Below are 21,975 nucleotides of genomic sequence, written 5' to 3' on the forward strand. Positions count from 1 at the left end.
TGAAATGCCAATGCTTTGCCTCCAAACAACAGTGACAACAGTCCATGGGTGGTAATGCACTATCGATAGATTGGTTCAGGAAATTTGCATACGCCTTCCCCCAGTACCACTACTGCACAGGGTGATCAACAAATGCAAGATCAGCAGCATTACCCCGATACTAGTTGCACCCAGTGGGCAAGACACACATGGTTCTCAGAACTAATAGTACAATCACAGGGGAGGTTTCACAAACTGCCAATCAGGCAACCCCTGTTGTCAATGCAAGAAGTAAGGGTGCTCCACCCAGAAGCACAGTCTTTAAGCCTGGCAGCATGGCTCCTGAACACTTAGAATTTGGACAACTGAGGTTACCGGAAAAGTCAATGGCGATCTTAAGAGAGACAAGAAGACCAACAACTAGGCAGTGTTATATAACTAAATGAAAAAGAAACTCACTCTGGTGTCTGCAAGAAGGATTATTAAAAAGGATCTCTAGAGAAAGAACAGTGCTGAAGTACTTAACACACCTTCTAGATTGTAAGCTGTGCTATGCTTCTTCAAAGGTTCATTTAGCTGCAAAAGTGGAATACACAAGAGGTCACATAGAGTGAAGTTTCTTTACATTGCCAGTCATCAAGCGGTTCTTAGAAGGAGCGAAAAGAATTGCACCTTCAAAGAGTATGCTGGCTCCTACATAAAATGTAAATATTATGCTCACACAATTGACTGAAGCACCTTTTTAACCATTACACAAGGCTACATTACAAATGCTCACACTAAAGACTGCTTTTTAGTGGCTCTTACATCACTGCGAAGAGTGAGTGAGTTACAAGCTCTCACGTTACAGGAACTTACTTTCAAGTTTGCATAGAAAATTGTCATGAGAACCGACCTACAATTCTTGCCAAAAGTTATCTTACAGTTCTACATGAACCAAAGCATTCAGATACCAAGCTTATTACAAAAACCGACGGAGAGAGAAGATTGCACACTCCGCTGAGCCTGTAACTAGGTGAGGTCGCCCCCACACATCCCTGCTACTGCCTCACTTGCCTGTTTGCCTGCTGTGCCATCGTTTTTGCCTTCCTGCTGCCTCGTCTCCTTCTGCTGTGCCCTAGTTTGCCTTCTCTGCTGCCTTCTGTGAACTCGTTTTTGCCTTCTTGCTGCCCCGTTTCCTCCTGCTGTGCCCTCGCTTGCCTTCTCTGCTGCCTTCGTTTTTTTCCGGTTTCGTTCCACAGGGCGACCCAGCCGCCGCTGAGCCGCCCCCTGCCCTCCTTTCCCGCAGCTGCCTCCCTGCGGCCCCGCCCCCCTCCTGCCCATTCGCCGCCCCGCTCCCGGCACTCAACTGCTCCTCCCTCCCGGCTCCTTCTTAAGGGGACAGCACAGAGGTGCAGGGAGCGACCGCTGAGCCTGTAACCAGGCGAGGTCGCCCCCACTCACCCCTGCTACTGCCTCTTGCCTGTTTGCCTGCTGTGCCCTCGTTTGCCTTCTCTGCTGCCTTCTGTGCACTTGTTTTTGCCTTCTTGCTGCCCCGTTTCCTTCTGCTGTGCCCTCGCTTGCCTTCTCTGCTGCCTTCGGTTTTCCGGTTTCGCTCCACAGGGCGACCCAGCCGCCGCTGAGCCGGCCCCTGCCCTCCTTTCCCGCTGCTGCCTCCCTGCGGCCCTGCCCCCCTCCTGCCCATTCGCCGCCCCGCTCCCGCCACCCAGATGCTCCTCCCTCCCGGCTCCTTCTTAAGGGGACAGCACAGAGGTGCAGGGAGCGACCGCTGAGCCTGTAACCAGGCGAGGTCGCCCCCACACACCCCTGCTACTGCCTCACTTGCCTGTTTGCCTGCTGTGCCCTCGTTTGCCTTCTCTGCTGCCTTCTGTGCACTCGTTTTTGCCTTCTTGCTGCCCCGTTTCCTACTGCTGTGCCCTTGCTTGCCTTCTCTGCTGCCTTCGGTTTTCTGGTTTCGTTCCACAGGGCGACCCAGCCGCCACTGAGCCGCCCCCTGCCCTCCTTTCCCGCCGCTGCCTCCCTGCGGCCCTGCCCCCCTCCTGCCCATTCGCCGCCCCGCTCCCGCCACCCAGCTGCTCCTCCCTCCCGGCTCCTTCCTATGACGCCCCTAGCGGTCATGCGCAGCAGGAGCGCCGATTGTGTACCAAAGGCAAGCCCGTCTGCGCCTGGACCGCGCCCAGCGCCAGAACCCCTGGCCCCCGCCTCCGATGCAAGTCTACCCGACAGACCTACGACGTCGCCACTCTCTAAGCACTCCATGCCGGCTGGAACCCGGCCTGCTACCGAGCCACTCCGAGACGCACCCACGGACCCTTCGCCTGCCAAGCCTGCCGATTCACCTGCTACCGGACCTGCACCACCCCCGCAAAGTCAAGCACCAGCAGCAACCACCTGAGGTGCATCCTGCTCAACACCCGCTCCGTCCACAGGCACGCCGTGGAACTCTGGGACCTGATCGACGCGACAGCACCAGACGTCGCCTTCCTCACCGAAACCTGGATGAACGCCTCCTCAGCGGCCTACATCGCCATAGCCATCCCGGACGGATACAAGATCACCCGGAAGGATCGCGTCAACCAGACAGGAGGAGGCATCGCCATTTATTTATTTATTTATTTATTTATTTATTTCGATTTATAAAGCGCTATATAACCCCGGGGTCTCTAAGCGCTTGTACATCGTACACATGAACACCATCCGCATCTCGACTAACTCCGACGAAAGATTTACCGCCGCGAACACCTGCACTTCCAGATACACACTGACCCCAAGACAACCCTCAGAGGCACCCTCATCTACAGACCACCGGGACCACGCACACAATTCAGTGAAGACATCGCAGACTTCATCAGCCCACACGCCCTTCCCTCCGCCGACTACATCCTCCTAAGGGACCTCAACTTCCACCTGGAGAACAACAACGACAGAAACACCACCGCCCTGCTGGACAACCTCGCCAACCTCGGACTCAAGCAACTGGTGAACACCCCCACCCACTACGCTGGGCACACGCTTGACCCCGTCTTCTCATCCAGCAAGCACATCTCCTTCAGCCACGCCACCGGACTCCACTGACCGACCACAGCTGCGTCCACTTCAGCTTCAGAAGAACTACAACCCACCACCACCCGCAACAGGTTCCCCGCCGAAGCTGGAGCAAGATCACCGCCGAGCAGCTCACCGCCTCCCTCAGCCAGAACACTCCCACCAGCACAACGAACCCCAACGAAGCAGCCAGCAACCACACCAAGTGGCTGACCGCCTGCGCCGATGACCTCGCACCACTAACGAACCCTCCCAGCAGACCCGGCAGCAAGAAGACCCCCTGGTTCACCGACGAACTCAAGGAATCCAAGAAGAACTGCCGCACCCTCGAGAAAGCCTGGCGGCTCGACCAGACCACAGACAACAGGACCGCCCTCAAGCATGCCACCCGCAAACACCATCAACTGGTCCACGCCACCAAGAAGACGGCACTCAAAGAACGACTGGACAACAACGCTCACGACAGCAAGGAACTCTTCAGCATCGTCAGAGACTTCACCAACCCCAGCGCCGGAAACGACATAACTCCCTCGCAAGACCTCTGCAGCTCACTCGCCTCGTTCTTCCACCGCAAGATCGCTGACATACACAACAGCTTTGACGCAAAGACCACGCACCCTACTACCGAACCAACGCCTGCCACCACCACCCTCTGCAACTGGACCCCGATCAGCCCCGAAGACACCTCCCGCACGATGAACTCGATCCACTCCGGATCACCAACCGACCCATGCCCACACCGCGTCTTCAACAAAGCCGACGCCATCATCGCACCCCATCTCCAAGACCTCATCAACTTCTCCTTCCACATCGCCACCTTCCCGGAGAGCTGGAAGCACCCCGAGCTGACCGCCCTCCTGAAGAAACCAACGGTGGACCCCACCGACCTCAAGAACTACTGTCCCATCTCGCTCCTTCCTTTTCTGGCCAAAGTCATCGAGAAGACCGTCAACAGACAGCTTGCCGCCTTCCTCGAGACGAACGGATCCCTTGACCCATCGCAGTCCGGGTTTCGGGCCAACCATAGCACCGAGACCGCCCTAATCGCAGCCACCGACGACATCAGAACCCTGATCGACAACGGGGAAACAGCGGCCCTCATCCTCCTGGACCTCTCTGCGGCGTTCGACACTGTCTGCCACCGCACCCTAGTGAAGCGCCTCAGCAACATCGGAATCCGAGAGAAAGCACTGGAGTGGATCATCTCGTTCCTCGCCGGAAGAACCCAGAGAGTCCGCCTCCCTCCGTTCAGATCCGAGGCCACCGAAGTCATCTGCGGCGTACCACAAGGATCTTCACTCAGTCCAACCCTCTTCAACGTCTACATGAGCCCCCTCGCAGCCATCGCACGCCAACACAACCTCAACATCATCTGCTACGCCGACAACACCCAGCTGATCCTCTCCCTCACCAACGACCCCACCACCGCCAGAGCCAACCTACACGAAGGTATGAAAGACGTCGCCGACTGGATGAGGAACAGCCGCCTTAAACTGAACTCAGACAAGACGGAAGTCCTCATCCTGGGATCATCACCCTCCGCCTGGGACGACTCCTGGCGGCCCTGGGCACCGCTCCCAAACCTACGGACGCAACCTGGGCTTCATCATGGACTCCTCCCTGTCAATGACCAGACAAGTCAACGCCGTCTCATCTTCGTGCTTCAACACCCTGCGCATGCTCCGCAAGATCTTCAGATGGATCCCCACTGAAACCAGGAAGACCGTCACCCAGGCACTCGTCACCAGCCGACTGGACTACGGGAACACACTCTACGCCGGAACCACAGCCAAACTTCAAAAAATACTCCAACGCATCCAGAACGCCTCCGCACGACTCATCCTGGACATCCCCCGACACCTGAGAGACCTGCACTGGCTCCCCGTCAGCAAGAGAATCACTTTCAGACTCCTCACCCACGCACTCAAGGCTCTCCACGACCTGGGCCCCAAGTACCACAACGACCGCATGACCTTCTACACGCCCACCCACCAGCTACGATCGACCAGCAACGCCCTCGCCACCGTACCACGCATCTGCAGAGCCACCGCCAGAGGAAGATCCTTCTCCTACCTGGCAGCCAAGACTTGGAACTCCCTCCCCACCCACCTTCGACAAACCCAAGACCATCTCTCCTTCAGGAAGCAGCTCAAGACCTGGCTGTTCGAGCAGTAACTTACCCTCCTCCCCCAGCGCCTTGAGACCCTCCCCGGTGAGTAGCGCGCTTTACAAATGCCGTGATTGATTGATTGATGCAAGACATTAAGTAATGTATTGCATCAAAAGGACAAAGGCTAACAGGAAAACAAAGCAACTTTTTGTGTCATTTGAAAATAGTTTTCTAGAAAGGCTGGTTACTAAGAACACAATTGCAAGATGGATAGCACCAACTATTCAGTTGTGCCACAAGAATGCAAGAGAAGAATTACAGAACATTCCTGGTGAACATTCAGCAAGAAGTAAAGGAGCACCCATTGCTTTCCAAGCAAATACTCCACTACAAGATATGTGTATGGCAGCAACATGGTCATCAGTACACATGTTCTCAAGACACTATTGTGTAGATATTCAAATGAACAAGGTAGTGCAAGTAGGATAAACGGTCTAACAACATCTATTTTCAAATCAAAGCTCATCTTCAACCCAACCACCACTGTAGTCCCACACTGCTGCCAAATCTATGCACAGCATGTGAATCCAGAAAAGATTAATGCTGCAAAATGTATAGTTTCTTACCAGTTGGTGTAATTTTGCAGCTTGAAGAATTTTCTGGATTCACAAGCAACGCCACCCTCCTCTGTCAAGAAGATTAGGGGAGAAAACCAACAAAGAGAAAAGAAAATGAAGAATCTGAAGAGGACGACCAAAGAAGGGAGCTTCACCTGGCACCAAACTACACCAACAGGTAAGAAACTCTAAGCTGTGGACGGTTAATGCATTGTGATGTAATGTTCTCGAAAGAGGCGAGTCTCCACCTCTTTCTTAAAGTGAGAAGATGGTGTTCCAGATCCTTGGTGTATAGATGGAAAAAGGCCTGCTGGCTTATTTTTTCTTTTTTACACTACTTGGACTACAGTCTGGTGGTGTCTTGGCTGCAGGCGTGCCAAGAATTACCAGAGATGGTAAGCTGGTCTGTTAGATAAGTGGGAGTTCTCGTCGTTATGGTTTTTTAAGTGATGCAACTGGTTTGAAGATGGTGCTTGCCGGCATGGGTAGTCAATGGACTTCCATCTGGATCGGGGGATGTGATCATATTTCTTCAGGCCCTTGATAAGATGTAGTGCAGGGTGTAGGACACCCTTAAGGGGTGTCACTGTGGCAGCTGTGGAGCTTGGTGTTGCCACCATCCAGATGCAAGTGTATGAGGACGTAAGCTGCAGTTCTGAAGTCACTTTCTGGCAGAAATGGTATGGCTTTCGTTAGAAGAGCAAGCTGGTATCAGTCTGTCTTGTTTTTTTGGCAATGTGTTTCTTGGAGGTAATGTTGGTGTGTATGATGAATCTAATCCAAGTGAGTTGGCATTCAGTGAAAGGTGGGGTTCGAATCTGTTACATTTCATGTCACTGATCTAGGTTGTACTTTTTCTGTTTTTTGTGTATGGTAATAGAACTCCCTGTGACTAGTAATGATGTTTTAATGAGCAGTTGGGGGTACGTTATCCATATATTTGTTATCCGACTTTGGGACTTCAGTGTATTGACAACCTGTGATAGACTGGTTCACTGTTAGCCGGTGCTATTTCAGGCTGAGGATCTTAAATATAAGATATCCGACTTTTAGTTGTATTGAGTGGCCTAGAAAGGTACCAGGCTCGCATCTTCCGTAACGCAAGGTAGTTCCTTACTGGTTATCTTGGTCTCTGATGCGGACAGTGACTTTTAACCCGTTCAGTGCTGCGAACGTCCAGCGGTCGTCGAGTGCACTACCTCGCTAGTGCTGCGCACGACCGTTGGACGTCCGGATCCCGTTAGCGCAATCGAACGTCCGCACTGGGGCGGAATTTGCGGCGCGCTTAAAGGGTTAAAGCTCTCCGAAAAGGACAGTAAACATATCACTGTAGTAATGACAATTCTCATAAAGAGAAGTTATTGTACCGCTGACTTCCAGAGTTAGTTATTGTGAGTTGCTTTGTAATCTAGCCCATTTGATCATGGTGTGTGATCCCAGTATTCACTCCATGTCCCTGTGCCTCAGTTCCCTTAGCTGCTCACAGTGTGAAGGACACTGGCAGGAGAGGAGTCTGTGATCAGGTTATGGATCCCTTCTCACTTTCGCAGCAGTCAATACTCTATCTGTAGTTTCTTGCTTCACTCCTCTGCGAGCTCAGTGACGTTTGTCATTGCCTTTGTCACATCCCCAACTCGTGGCTATTTGCTGTGAGGGTAAAAGAATGAACGGTAGTATGTCGCAATATCACTGGGCCAAGATGCGGCGTTAAGTGTAGTACATTTATGCTTATCTTTATATGGCTACCTTCTCAGTTTATTGATATTAATAAGCTATACACATACAGCATGTGGAATCAAGAATAGTATATCGGTTGCTTTTTAAATATACCTACATCTTCACAATATTGTGGCTGTCAATATTAGGAGCTCAATATTATGGCTGGAATATATTTTCAAATTGCCATTGTGATGTGATGCGAAATTAATGTGTTAAATTAAATGGGTCGAGTTATACCAATGTTTATCTGAATACATTAGCCCTGTAAGGAAAGTCGCCCACCTGGCCATTTATCTGTTTATTTATTTATGTAATGTGGGGACTTGGTGTTGTGGAGCGCTGAATGCCACCAGGCCCTAGCTTCAGAGTGCAATAGTTAGTGAATAGGTAAGAAAAGTGTTAATCCAAAACCTGAATGGTGAACGGACTACAGTTCAGCCAGTGAGAGGATGGTAGTGTCTGCTTCTATGAGCCCTAATCCGGTAAAGCGATGTTTTACGGTAAAGCCTTGAATGATCCAAAACTGCCCTTAGTGGACTGGATTATAGAAGATATTAACCTTCATGCAAGAGACATTATACCTCTTATGAACTCCTGTGCAAATCTTGGTCCCTAGTTCGGTGGTTTGCAGTTTGTGGTGTTAATCTGATATTAAGGAGTGGTAATGTACAAGCGTATGTTTGTCTTAACTTTCATCCCATTTTGCACCAGGGAGGGGGATCCAGTTTTTAATTTTAAATCAGTGTGTTTCATCATGACCTCTGCTTGGCCACACAGGGTCAGTTATTTAGTGAGTTACTTGAGCTGCAGCGGTTTCTCTCAGCTCGATTAAAAGCAATGTTTAAGCCATTCTGACTGAAGTGTGTTTCAGTCTGTATGGGTTTGTGGTCACTGTTTAACCCCTTCGCTGCGGCGGCTATTCCGCCGCAGCGCTAAAGGGGCCGCGCGGCCGCCGCATGCTGGTGACAGAACCGCTCCGTCACCAGCTACAGTTGAGCTGTGCTGGTGACGGAGCGGTTCCGTCATGACCCGCCCCGCTCTTTAGAACGCCCGCGCAGGCGCGAAATCAGCGCCGCGCAGGCGCGGCGGCCGGGCCATGACGGAACCGCTCCGTCATCAGCACAGCTCAACTGTAGCTGATGACGGAGCGGTTCCGTCATCAGCATGGAAGGGGTTAATCTTTCCACAAATAGCCCTGTTTTAATTTTCTGACTTTTTGATAATTTACAAGGGTTTCTCGGAGTACTCTAGGGAACCTGTGACAGTTAATGCTGTGCTTTTGGACATTCATCATGATTTTTTTTAACCTATGAAAGATATATTTTTCCCTGTGGAGAAGCCACCTACGCCTACACTCCCATCAAATTTAGGAGTGTTCATTTTCCTTTCCCGCTCTGGAAAGGCATGTACTCCTGCCTATGACAGGAGCACATATGTGCGTGAGAGGGACGCTACATGCAAAGGTTTCCCACAGACTTAGATTCCCAAGGGCTAGCCTGCTTTTGCGGCATGCACCATCCAGAAAGTTTCTCAGCCACCTGATCCTAAAAGTGCAAATCTGGGAGAGGAGCCGCGCGCGTGACCAAGATGGCCGCGTGAGAGCTCTGCTCCACGGTCCCCTTCCTCTACCGGACATATCCTGCTACAAATCCTGTCACCCGAACTCACCACCGACGGCGGAGCTGTAGCAACGCTCCCTGCTGTGTCTCTGGGCCAGATCTGGCCTCAGAGCCCTGAGATAGGCTGTCCGACATCCCGCGGCCTAATTGCCTCCTGACCCGGGGGCTGGAGTTGGGGCAGTGTCCGACTCCGAGGTGAACAACATCGGGCCGGAAACCTGAAGTTGCCAGTCCGGCCCCGCAACTACTTTATAAGTGACATGTGGCTAGTATTGGGAAATGGACTCTGGGGAAGCGGAATTGAGCTGCAGGCCTGCCCTACCTGAATTAAGAGGCGCTTGCCGGCAGAGCGCTGGTATGGGCTCCGTATTAATATCGGAGCAGTGCGTGCTGACGGGGGGGGCGTGTCCCTCCATTGGGAATAAGCATCGGCGGTGGTCCCCAAGACCACAAGACTGTAGTGGAGACCAACGGGATTGAGGAGTTTGTCTCGGTCGGCCCTGTCGGTGAGTGGTGACCTGGGTAGTTGCAGCGGAGCACCAGGGTTCCAAAGGCTTTAAGTAGGTGCGGGCGGAGGAGTGGCAGACCACAGTGGAGGCGCTTGGCGGCCAGGAAAGGAGTGGAGCTGTGCGGGACGGCTGTCCTGGGGGACCCTGTGTGCTCAGTCCCAGCGAAAGTGGTAACATAAAGTGGTGAAGTTCGCTGGTGGAAGCGACTGTGGGGGGGGACGCATTTACAATCAATGGAGTGGAGCTAGTGGTTTCTGCACTCATGCGCGTTGCCCCCCCTGTGCTGAAAGCAGGGGGGCAGTGTGTGCCATTTCATTTTGTGGCGGTGTAGCCACAGTGCTGCTTGTGGAGTGAGAGGCCCAGCGAGGACTGCTTCTTTTACCCCCCATGTACTGGTCTTCTGCAGACTGCGGAGCGGTGCTCATGTGGCTGGTGGTGTAAGTCCTCGTTGTAATAGAATTGTCCTTGCTCGACTGGAAGTCCTACATGGCTGCGGGGGCCACCGGTGAGTGGCCTGTGTCCCAGATGATGGACTGCGATGGTGGAAGTGTGGTGCTCGCAACAAGATAGTTGAGAGCCAGAGGCAGTTAGACATTACCCGGACGGACCCGGGATCCCGGACCCCAGGAGTATTAAAGTGTTCAGCAAAGCGCAGCATAAAGTAGCAGCCGCCCAGATGGTGACGAAGCAGGACGCAGACAAGACCCTGCCCAGGTCCTCGAAAGGATCGAAGCATGTCCAATCTAACAAGCTGGACCGGTACACGATGCCTAAAGGATCCCTCATTGAATCGAAGAAGACTCACTCGATGGGGGGGGGGGAGATGGGGGGGCTTGCAGGGTTCCCCTGTGGAGCCGACGCTGGTGGATGTCATGACAGCTATAAATGGGGTCCAATCTTCTCTGAGTGAAAAGATGGAATCCTTGGACAATAAACTAGACAGTCACGATAGAAGTCAACCTGATACGGGCGGATCTTACGAAGGCAAGTGAGAGAAAGTAAAATCGCTTGATATTAAGACTGCTAGTTTGATCGATGATATGGCGTTGCTGCAGCAGGAGGTGCGGCGCAGACCCTGTGGGAAGCATATAAGACCGTCGTGAGAGGGGAGGTTCTGTCATTGGTGGCGGGGAAGAAAGAAAAGCGCCGGGCAGAGATGGAGAGGGTGGAGGAGGACTTGGCGAGGTTGGAAGAGGAGGTATCAAGGGAAGCAACCCCGGAGGGTATACACCTTTTAAAATTGCGACAAGATGGATATGGCGGCCTCGCCAGGGACAGGGCTAAAGCTCAGACCGACAACACTCAGAGTAGAATATACAGGGACAAGTCTTGTTAACTAATAGTGTGGCTCGTGAGGGGCGAGTGGGCATCAAGGTTGGTACCGGAAATACAGGGAGCAGATTCCACCATGGTCACAGACCCACAATTAGTAGCAGATGAATTCTCTGAATATTATTGCGAGTGTACACTTTGTGGGAGGATACACAGAGGCAGAAAACAGTGCAATGATTCGGGATATACAGATGCCTACGCTATCGGATGAAAATCGGGAGTACTTAGATTCCTCGCTCACGGACGATGAGGTGGCGGAGGCCATCAGAGGGGTGCACTCCGGGTAGGCTACGGGCCCAAACGGAATCCCTATAGAATTGTATAAACTGAGTGCTCGTAAACTCGCCCCGTTTATTCGGTCCATGTTCATAGAGAGTAGAGAGAGGAGTCGGCTCACTTATGACCAGCGAGTGGCGAACATAGTGGTCATCCACAAGGCAGGTAAACCTAGGACGCTCTGTTCATCATATAGACCAATCTCGCTACTTAATGCAGAGCCTAAAATCCTAGCGAAGTTACTCGCGACTAGATTGGTCAAAGTAATCGCCACTTTGATACACCCGGATCAATCTGGCTTCATGCCGCGCCGGAATACGGCCCTCAATCTGCGTAGACTTCACCGGATAGTGGGCAGGACCCTAACAATCCAGGAGTCGGCGGAGCTGGTGTCCTTACACGCCACCATGGTGTTCGACAGGGTCGAATAGTCCTACCTTTTTGCGGTATTGGGAAAGATGGGCTTTGGACCGGAGTTTGTGAGCTGGGTACTTCTACTGTACGCAAATCCCCTGGCCAGAGTGGTTGTAAATAATCCCAAATCCGCTGACTTTTCCCTTGGCAGGAGCACGAGACAGGGATGTCCCTTGTCCCCTCTTCTCTTTGCTCTGGCCTTAGAGCCCTTGGCGGCGTGGGTTCGATGGGACCGATCGATACGAGGCCTGCGGTGGACGCTGAACTGGGAGGACAAAATGTCATAGTACGCCAACGATATCCTGCTTTACCTCACCAGTCCTAGGGGATCCCTGATCTGCTTTCTTGATATACTAGCTATATTCGGAAGATACTCCGGTTTCACTATTAACTGGGCTCTTCGTCCTCAGGGGTGATCCGCCAGTCATTCCGCAGACATGCCCAATACAAATCGAGCCAATAGGGTTCCGATACCTCGGTATCTACGTCACACTCGACCCGAAGTTAAGGCACGCTAGTAATTTGGGCCACCCTTTGACTCGTTTTAGGAGAGACGTGGAGAGTTGGAAGGCTCTTCCGCTCTCCCTCTTGGGTTGAGTGGTGCTATTTAATATGATGGCCCTTCCCAGATTCTTATATGCGCTCCATAATACAATGGACCCGGTACCTGCATCCTACTTTAAAGAAATAGAGGCCCTCCAGAGGAAGCTTCCCTGGGACGGTAGACCCCGAATAGCATTCCCTAAACTCACTTTCCCCTGGTATAACGGGGGTATAGGACTGCCGGATCTTCAGAAATATTATTGGGCTTCTCAGCTCGTGGCAGTGAATCACGTCATATACTGGCCCCCTGGGGATCTCGGCTATGCTATGGACCGCTGGCAGGTGCCAGGGAGCGATTTTTCTAGGGCGTTATATGCCAGGCCTCAGCGGTTTCCCCTAGCTGGATCAATAGCGCACGCCGTGCAAGTGTGGCACGCGGCCAATGGATATCTCAAGTGGGAGGGGAAGCTTACGCTAGCCACCCCTTTATGGAGCTCGGAGGGATCACACAGATTAAAGATGTGTGGGGGTGGGCACAATACACACATTCAACTCTCTCCAGCAGCAATACCACCTTCACAAGAGTGAGCATTACCATTATCGCCAGATTAGGCATGCTCTTCTCGCACATATCCCCAGAGACACGACGCTAACCAACGCTTCCCCTCTTGAAAACGAGTGTTGGATGGACACCTCCCAGAAAAGACTATCTCTTTAATATATAAAAAGCTCATAAATGATATGGAGGACCCGCTGGCACTTATCAGAACGCATTGGAGCGCGGATGGGTTGGAACTAGACGAAGAGGAGTGGCGGGAGGCGGTCTCCTCTCCTAGGGTAGTAGCAATACAGATGAGGCTCAGGTTAATGCAACTTAAGATTTTACACAGATCATATGTTACGGGGCCTCGTCTGGTCAGTATGGGATGAGTGGGGAGTGTCGGAGGGGGTGCGGAGAGCTTGGCACCTTTATGCATATTTTGTGGCACTGTGCGGAGGTGCAGGATTACTGGGTGAAGATCCATGCTGAGTTGAGAGACGTTCTGGGGGTGGAGATACGGCCGGAGGCCCGCAGGTGCATACTAAATGTTTGGGAACCCACAGATCTGAGTACATACTGGAAACAATGGGTTACGTTGGCGTATGATTGCGAAACGAAACATAGCTCAGCTGTGGGGAGCCACTCAGCTGCCCCGGTTTGCGAAATGGACGGATGACTTGGATTGGTGCATGTTCAGGGAGAGGTCGGTTTATGTAGCCAGGGGGTGTCCGGAGAAATGGGGGAAAGTATGGGAGGCCCGGAATCAATACCGAGGTGATATCTGCTTGCACCTGGCGAGTCTTTAAGTTGTGGAGGCGCATGAATCCCCATGATCCCTTGAGAAGGTAGCACTGACAAGTGCGACAATTGCTAAGTCACCTGGTGTTTTCTTTGGTTTTTGTTTAATAAAAAGATGTTTTTTTTAAAGTGCAAATCTCTTAATTGTTGCTATTTAAATAGTGAAATTTATAATTTGCAGGTTATCTGTGTCTCTATTAGCTACGAGTCCTCTTTATTTCTCTGTTATCTATGAGTTTTCTGTGCTTCTCTGTTATCTATAAGTTCCTTACTTGTCGCACTCGGTTTATCAGTGTGGAGATTGCTAAGCAGTTTTCAATATATCTGTGTTGTCACCATCGCTTTTCTAATTGTAATAGTTTACAATTTAATTATGTCCTGTGGGAAGTTGCATGTCGGCCATTTCTTACACAAAAATACAAAGCCTCCTGGAAGCCTTGTTTAAAATGTATATAAATTACCAGTATTCCAGTGGCAAATGTGTCTTGTCCTCTCCTGGTTCACCGTGCTCAACAAATGTCTCTGGGTCTTCCAGTAAACATTCCCGGTCTCACACTCGCTTGCTCAAGTCGAAGAAAAGGCTCTCTTGTGCTCACCTGGACTCAAATGATGTGCTTCTCCTTCAGTTTGACATCAAGACTTGCCAAATGACGGCGTAAAAAATGTGGAGTTTTTTTTAAATTTGTTGTCTGCAGATATACCTTTGACTCTGTTTCTCAAATTCACATTAACCTGACCAATAATATTTTTTTTACTCTGTCATGGGTGGTGTTAGTTATGTTTCAGAATTGTAATACAATATTATTTTGAACCATTGTGCTACTGTCCTCTAAAACTGAGCCGTGGGTCTCAAAGTGAGTCACCTTTTAGCCTCCTCCCCGACACCTCGAAGTATCTCCTTGCCCTATGCTTGTTTATGATCATGCCTGAGGAAAAGTCTGTCAGTTGCCTAATAAAGCTTGGGCAGTGTAATGCTAATAGCAGTTAGATGGAGGTGCTACTTATTTACATTTGTTGGCTGTTTTCTCGTTTTTACTGGTCAGTATTCAGCACAAGTTAAACATTCCTAAAGTTGTCACCTGCATACATCACAAGACTTGATTTTCCATATTTGCAGGTACATTGCTTGCTCATTAGTATGAATACAATTAGCCACATGTTTTTGCAGAATATCTGTGATAAGCTGTATGATATTGATTAATGCTGTTTGTGCACTTTGCTACTTTTCCCCATCCTTCCGAGCACTTTGGAAACGTTGTTACTCAGATGGACAGGAGAGGACATGTTCTCAAATATGTGCTGTAGCTTTACATGTTAAAGGTGCTCCTTGAGGAAGAGGGGAACCTACATCGAACACATCAGCCTTGGCCCTCAGATTTGTTGGAATTTCCTGTTATAGATAGGCTGTAGGGTTTGCCCAAAGGCAGAGGATTTGGTGCCATTACTTGTTCTGGGTGCAGAAAATTGTTTTGGCTGCGAGCAATTATCTGTGACTTGTTCCTGCTGAAGTGCAGCCTACTGGGCCAGCTAGCAAATTGCAGTCACAGCGAGTCCACTTGGAGCTGCCTTTATCATGGACTGGACTCCATCTCTGTTGGTGAAAGTTCTTTGTTCTTCTAGTCTAAGGGGAGCAGAAAAGATGAGCAATATTCAGCATTGAGGAAGTGTCGCCTTGTAACAAAGCTGCATCTGTGTCTTAGCTAATGTCAAAAAAGTGGCAAGTACTTTAAAGCACCCAAAATCTCAGTGTCTGTTGGCAGCCAGACCAGAACACACTTTAGGGGAGAAGAGGTGAATGTAAAAGCAGAGGCTCTCCTTTCTTTGATGTCTGGTGTGGTCATAGAGGAGATAGATGTTTCTCTAAGACACCCTTAAAGCACACTATCTAAATGCATGGACGTGGCCTCCTTGATCCTAACCAGACCCTAATGCAGTTCTCTCTCAGTAGGGAACCATGCCCCAGACCGATCAGATCTCTCTTGGAGCAGGGGAGCCTAACAGGTTCGGGTATCTAAATGTACAAGATTATACTCCCTAATGGAAGGATTTTAAGGAGAACAATGTGTGTATCGAACTCCTACTGGTTTTGCTTCTACTCCCCAACTGCCCTTCCTGTCTGCCATTCTCGCCATTACATCTCATTGAATCTCCTTTTTACTCCCATTGGACTTGTCTGGAAGCAATGATTTAGGTAAAGTATGCTGCATAAGTGCTACCAAATGTTACTTCCCATTTCGTTTTGGGGGTTTGAGCTCTTCCCAAATCTGACTGCTGACGCGAGGCACACACTGGTCAGTATGGTTTTCAGCCAAACGTTTTTCAAAATCTCAAAGGTAAAGAGTTTAGAAGTTTAGTTAGCAAATATTTGTTTGTTTATAGCAAGTTGTAACTTTTGGAATTCCATAAATGTGAAACGTTATATTTACAGGCATCTTCGCAAAATGTTGAAGTCACTGGTTTGTTATTTTACAGAGAGTTTGCATGGCGTGACCCAGAACTGCCTGAAGTCATTCATATGCTTCAGCATCACTTTCCATCTGTTCAAGCAAATGCAGCAGCCTACCTACAGCACCTGTGCTTTGGAGACAATAAAACAAAAACCGAGGTAGGTGAGGGGCCTACTACAATTCATTAAAGAACTTCAAGAGATAAGCAGCTAAAGTGCTCTTTTGTCTACCAGTTGTCACTTTGCTTGTGGCTCATTCAGGTCTGATATTCTTAGACTACCAATCTAACATGACATTAAAGTTTAGAGCCCAATATACATTTTTAAATGAGTGTTTCACTTAAGTTATAAAAAAAATCCATATATATATATATATATATATATATGTATTTTTCACTACCAGGCAGAACTCTGAATATGAATTTTAGATGCACCAGGCCATACATTATTAGTATATTTATCAGGGGCAAACGTGTACATCGTGATGTGCATTTGTTGCTTATTGAATGTCGGTTTTCGTTTGCGCCAACACATTGATGCATAACTACATAGTTGCATAAAACAAACTTTGTTTGTTTTTTGTTCCTGTTTATATTCCACTTTATTGTTTGTAATACTTTGATATAAAGACTTATCATTTCAAAATACCTGTTCAAATCGTCACTAATTTAAAAGAAAATGCATATGCTGTTTGTGAGGAACTCCCATAACTATTTCTTGGGTTGATGTTTTTGCTGCATAACTTTAAAAAAAAAAGCTGATGTATAACTGTAGCAGTGATAGTAGAGACCATGATTAGAATTTTTGTATTTGACAAATTTTCAACATGATTCTACCACCTTGTCTTAATAGTTGGAGGCTTAAGTTTTCAGCTGAAAAGTGTGTGTTCTGTACATGCCAGTACATTTAGTAGCAGGGGAAAACATCTAGTGTGTGGTTGAAGATAGTGAAAAAAACTTGTAAAATCCCTGAAATTATCACTTCTAGAGTTAATATTATGTCACTTTTCAACAACTTTAGAAAAATGCTTCACCGTGAGGAAGCACAGTTTTGACAATAGTGGTAAACATTCTTTTTCACAAAATTAATCTTCCGTTATTATCACAGAATGCGGCAAAGCTCTTTGCTACTCCATTAGAAATCGATTGAAGAGTTATGGTTAATTTTATGAGGTTTGGGAAGCTTCCTTGTTTAAATGAACTGGCTATATTGTTTTATCAATGATATCAAGTGTAAATGACTCTTCAGCAGGTCTATTAAAGAAATACATCTTTCAGATATTATGTATTCTGCATTCATTCTGGTTTCCTGCAATTTTGCCCACTTGAGACTCCTATCCCTAGTAAATGTGAATGTTACAGTCCTTGTAAAGAATTTGGTAGAGCAATTGTAAAAAGGGATAAGAAACGTGTAGATATGTCTGAGACTGGTTTTATTAGGTACAGGTATGGTGCCCTTGACAGTCAAAAATTATAATATTTTAAGAATGTGTCAGAATGGCAAGGAACTTTTGGCAGTGGTCTTTGTTTTTGCGTTCAACTATATAATTTGATACTTTTCAGATTATTTACTAAAGAAACATTTATTTAAGGAGATGTTCAACTGTTCTGTTTCTGTAAATTCAGATGCGTGATTGAATATGGTTGTTTGTCAATTATAACCTAGGCCCTCATATATGAAAAAAGTAAAAGTATTAGAAGCAATTTCATTCTATGCCTGAATGCTTTTTGTTTTATCAGTATGCAACATTTCCCAGAAGAAAACTTGCAAAGCAGTTTTCCAGCCATACAACTGAGAACGTTATGTGATATATCCTGGGCGCTCCTGTCTACCTAGCATACATTTCTAACCAGGGGGAAGGGTGCCCGCTAGGCATTAGCATGTTTTTAGGTCTCGCCTAGCGTTACTGCGCACATGCGCAGCTCGCTCGGCGAGATTTATTGCAGATGAGTACTTTCTGAAAAGGGCTTGAAGCCCCGCCCCTTATTCTCATTGGCTTGCGTCACCGTTTATGATAAACTGTGCACTGTCATTGGAAATAAGGTTTCCAGGGTGCCTCCTTTTTGCTTTTTTTGGCCGGCCCACCCGGACTGGCTCGCCTGCTTCCGGGCTGTCGTGAAGATTTTTCTTATCTGCTTGTTTATTTAACACCTTGGCTGCGGAGCATATTCCCCTCCTGTGCTGAAAATGCTTGAATTCCATTGTTCATGACCAGGTCAGCTCGTCATGAGCACACGAGCACCTTGCCTCATGACGAGCTGAGCTCGTCATGAGCATGGAAAGGGTTAACAAGCAGATAAGAAAAGTCTTCACATCAGCTGTGAAGCAGACTAGCAGCGGCGCACAGGCATTCAGAGGGCGCCTGTTCCGAACACTTTCCCCTCCTCTCCCACTTGTTATTGCTCTTAGCCCACATTCCTTGGGCCGTACATTAAGCACTTTTTGAGTGACTAATAGTATCTGTTTACAGCGCTGAGACACTGTCGATGTGAGGTAAGGGGCGCTACTTTAGAAAATATATTAATATATGCCACTGGTATGTTTCTCTTTAACAAGCTCCTCCACAGCTCTCTGCTGAGACTGGGAGCTGGTGTGCCGAGGCCTGCAGGGTAGCCACTGCACTGAGAAGCAGATAATATACTGCAGTGCAACGTCCAGAAGGATATTGCAGACAGGCTGTTCCTCATCCTGCTGTGACCCTGTGGCTGACCCCTTCATTCCGCTGTATCTGCTCATCGGTGTGGCCCGTCTCCCACACCTCATTACTGTCACTGTTACAGAATGTACCGGGCGACTATGCGTGCTGGCTGCTTCCTAGGACCCGGATTGGTGCAGCAGGCCCCGGTAGAGGTGCATTCACAGAGCTGCGTGTACAGTTAAGTACTAGAACAGACAGCTTATTGCTGCAGTTTAGAGTTGTTTTAGTAATTGAACAGTTGGGGTGTAGATTTCAGAGCAGATATAGCAGAAGCAAACGTGGATTGAGGTGTCTTGGTAGAGCAGCGTTCAGGTGTCAGAATGTTGGAATTCATGTGTGTTCCATCGGCACCGCTGTGCTCCGATTACGGAGTAGGAAGACATGCCAATAGACCTGCTTCAGCTGGAGACTCGCAGGTTTTTAGGAAAGGATGTGGCTTGAGGGCTAGACCATGGAGCTGGGGAACTTGGTTAGAGTCTTGTGGGAGGCTCAAGCATTCTATTATTCAGGGCAAATCACTTAATCTTTCCGCGCCTAAAAAACGAATGTGTCCCTCTGCAATGTAACTGGTGCTCATGTAAAGCACTCGGATACCTTTGGATTAAGTTGGCGCTATATAAAGCGGCAACAAAAAAAATGGCTTCATTTTAGCTGTCTCCCTCTTCAAATGGCCTCTGCTTCGATAGAAGTCAACAGGGAAAATATATTTCCCCCAATTACTTTTCAAAATCTCCCACCTTCCTGTTCTTAAATGCTGGCATATACAGGAATAGCAAACGTCATGTAAGACCTAATCAAGGTGCCTTGGCAGAGCTATGAGAAGAACACACAGCTGTTTACAGTCTTCTAAGCCACCATCTGATAACATGAGAAAAATGAACCATACAAACAAGAAATGATAATCTGCAACAGATGCCCCGGATTGGAACCCATCCTTGATCTCTCTATACCGCTGGCACGAGACATGTACTGTGAAAGCAGAGCTAGGCATCCGCAGGGAGGCGGCCATGTGCCCTAATCCTGTTCTGCTCCTTCTGGTCTCTCTTCTCCCCTCAAATAGCTATTGAAACGGCGTGTAGGGGCCCAATTTCACATCCCCACACCAGCAAATAAGCTAGGCCTTCTACCAGTGCATGCTGTTGGTCATCGCCTAAATCAACCAGGGCACTTAGGGGTTAAATAAAGCGCATCAAGATAAAACCTCATTATAGAAATTTGCCAATGGCACTGTCTCGTTTTGTATCTGCTCATCGGTGTGGCCCGTCTCCCGCACCTCATTACTGTCCCTGTTATGCAATGCACCGGGCGGCTATCCTAGGACCCGGATTGGTGCAGCAGGCCCCGGTAGAGGTGCATTCACAGAGCCGCATGTACGGTTAAGTTCGGGCGGGTTTTTGGACTAAGTGCAGAACTTGAGAATGTGAGTAATTGGTTTGTTTCGGAGGGGGCGGCGTGGTGTGGGGTGCAGAGGTTGCTCCGGGTACCCGTTGTATGTTTTGTGTCACGGTGTGTTTTTAGTTATTGCCTCCACGCTGCGCGCCCTTGTGCGTTTTCCCCTTTGTGTGAATGTGGACGTAGAGGGGTCACTGCCTGTTTCCTCTGCCGAGGGGCTGAGATTAAAATACTAGGTTGTGTTTCACTGACGGCTTCTGCGGCCATAAACCAGGGAGGGAGGAAGCGGCAAGGCTGGAGCGAGCCCCAGCTGCAGGCGCGATAAACGGGGGGCCGTGTTTCCGACGAGGCAAATCAATGGGTCAACGCTCCTGCTGCAGACATCCCTCACCCCGGTTCACACACGGGGAGAGGAGGGGTAGAGCACTCATTTGCCAAATAAGTGTAACCGAGAATCCCGGGTTCTAGTCTCAATAAGAAAGCTTGGCGGGTTAATATCCCTGCTGCGGAGAGCTAGCTGTGCCCAGGGGGTCAAGTGTGCCACTCTCGGTATGTGTAGTGGGTGAGTTAACATCCCTGCTTTACATCTTTCTTTTCTGCAGGCCACGTACCCCCCCTCCCCCCCGAATTACTGCTCGACCGGAAATGCCCCTGTTGTTTTCTGTGCTGTGCGTACACTGATCAAAAGGTTAGAATTTAGCAATCACAGCTCCGAGGGTTAATGCACACCACACTCTGCAGGTGTTTGTGAGTCTGCGCGTTACAGGTCACATGTCCCTTTCTGTTGCGATTGCTTAGCGCTATAATGCCTCTGATGTATGTGTGTTTGTGTATACCAGGTTCAGGGCACCGCTTCCAATCCAATCCCATTAAAACATCTCTGTGCGTTTTGCCACTTAGCAGAAATGTGTGTATACGGTACATACCATTGGTTTCATCACATTGACTCGTTGTCTAGATCTATCTATTACTAAAATGTGTGAGCGTTCACTGTAGGTAGACGTGTAAAGCTTCTTGTCACAGGGCGGGCGTTATGCTTTGTAGACAAAAGGGGTGCTCCTGGCATGGCCAACGAAGCACTGTATCTATGCTTCAGGTCGCAGTGTTGTTTCTTGCTCTGTGCCTAGTTTAAGTTAACCCCTGCCATCCAATTCCATATTTCCCAACTTGCCGTGGCTTGTTTATTTATTCTTCCCCTCACCGCCCCTCCCCTCAATTGTGCTTAACTTCATAAGGCATTAAATCAGTTGAAAAATGATTTTTTAATTACCTTTAGTCATTAGCGCGGCGCTCGCTTCAGGGACACCACGCAATACAATGCAATAGGTTTTCCTTTTGTTATTGTAAATAACAATGCCTTTTTATTTTTTTTAAAGCAGTGCCATTTAAAATGCCAATAGCTCCAAAACTCACAGTTGCGAGACCTATTGCATTGTAAATGCTTGTTTCTTAAGACCGGAAACCGTTTTTCTGTGGAAAACGTCCTTCACCTACACCACTTCCAAGTCTGAGGGGGAGATCCATTCACCCTTCCCATCCTGGAAGGAAAGTTACTCCGGCCCCACCCGCGAGTAACATTTTGAAGATTTCCAGGTTGATAAGATCTCTGATCTAAATTTGTGAATGCCCACAAACATCTTCTAACACCCAACACTTAAATAGCATTTACTTGGCAGATTACTACACCCTCGTAATGGAGAAATCCACAGTACTAAATCAATTTACACCTGCGAGGAATCATTGGGTTTTCATCTTCTGTAAACTTACATTTAGCCCCATGAATTCCTTTGGCATATGATCCAATATGTTTTTTTTGTGATCAAGCTCTCCTGGCCATTAGACAGGATCCAGAAATATTGGGCATAACTTCTGGTGGAATATAAAGTTCAGTTCTCCTTTATGTGAATGAGATTTTATTTCTTTGTTTGATCCGAGAA

General features: G+C 48.6%; 1 protein-coding gene across 1 annotated transcript in view; it reads left to right on the plus strand.

Annotated features, from left to right (window-relative positions):
* LOC147672505 (plakophilin-4-like) overlaps positions 1-21,975 on the plus strand; it is a gene marked incomplete at its 3' end in the record, with an annotated part of 326,831 nt that overhangs the window by 95,897 nt on the left and 208,959 nt on the right. The window contains exon 4 of the mRNA XM_086947985.1: positions 15,975-16,107. Within this exon, the coding sequence (XP_086804111.1) occupies positions 15,975-16,107 (133 nt within the window). The remainder of the gene's footprint in view (positions 1-15,974; positions 16,108-21,975) is intronic.

Source organism: Lissotriton vulgaris, unplaced genomic scaffold, assembly GCF_964263255.1.
Source record: "Lissotriton vulgaris unplaced genomic scaffold, aLisVul1.2 SCAFFOLD_2522, whole genome shotgun sequence".
NCBI classification, from domain to species: Eukaryota; Metazoa; Chordata; class Amphibia; order Caudata; family Salamandridae; genus Lissotriton; species Lissotriton vulgaris.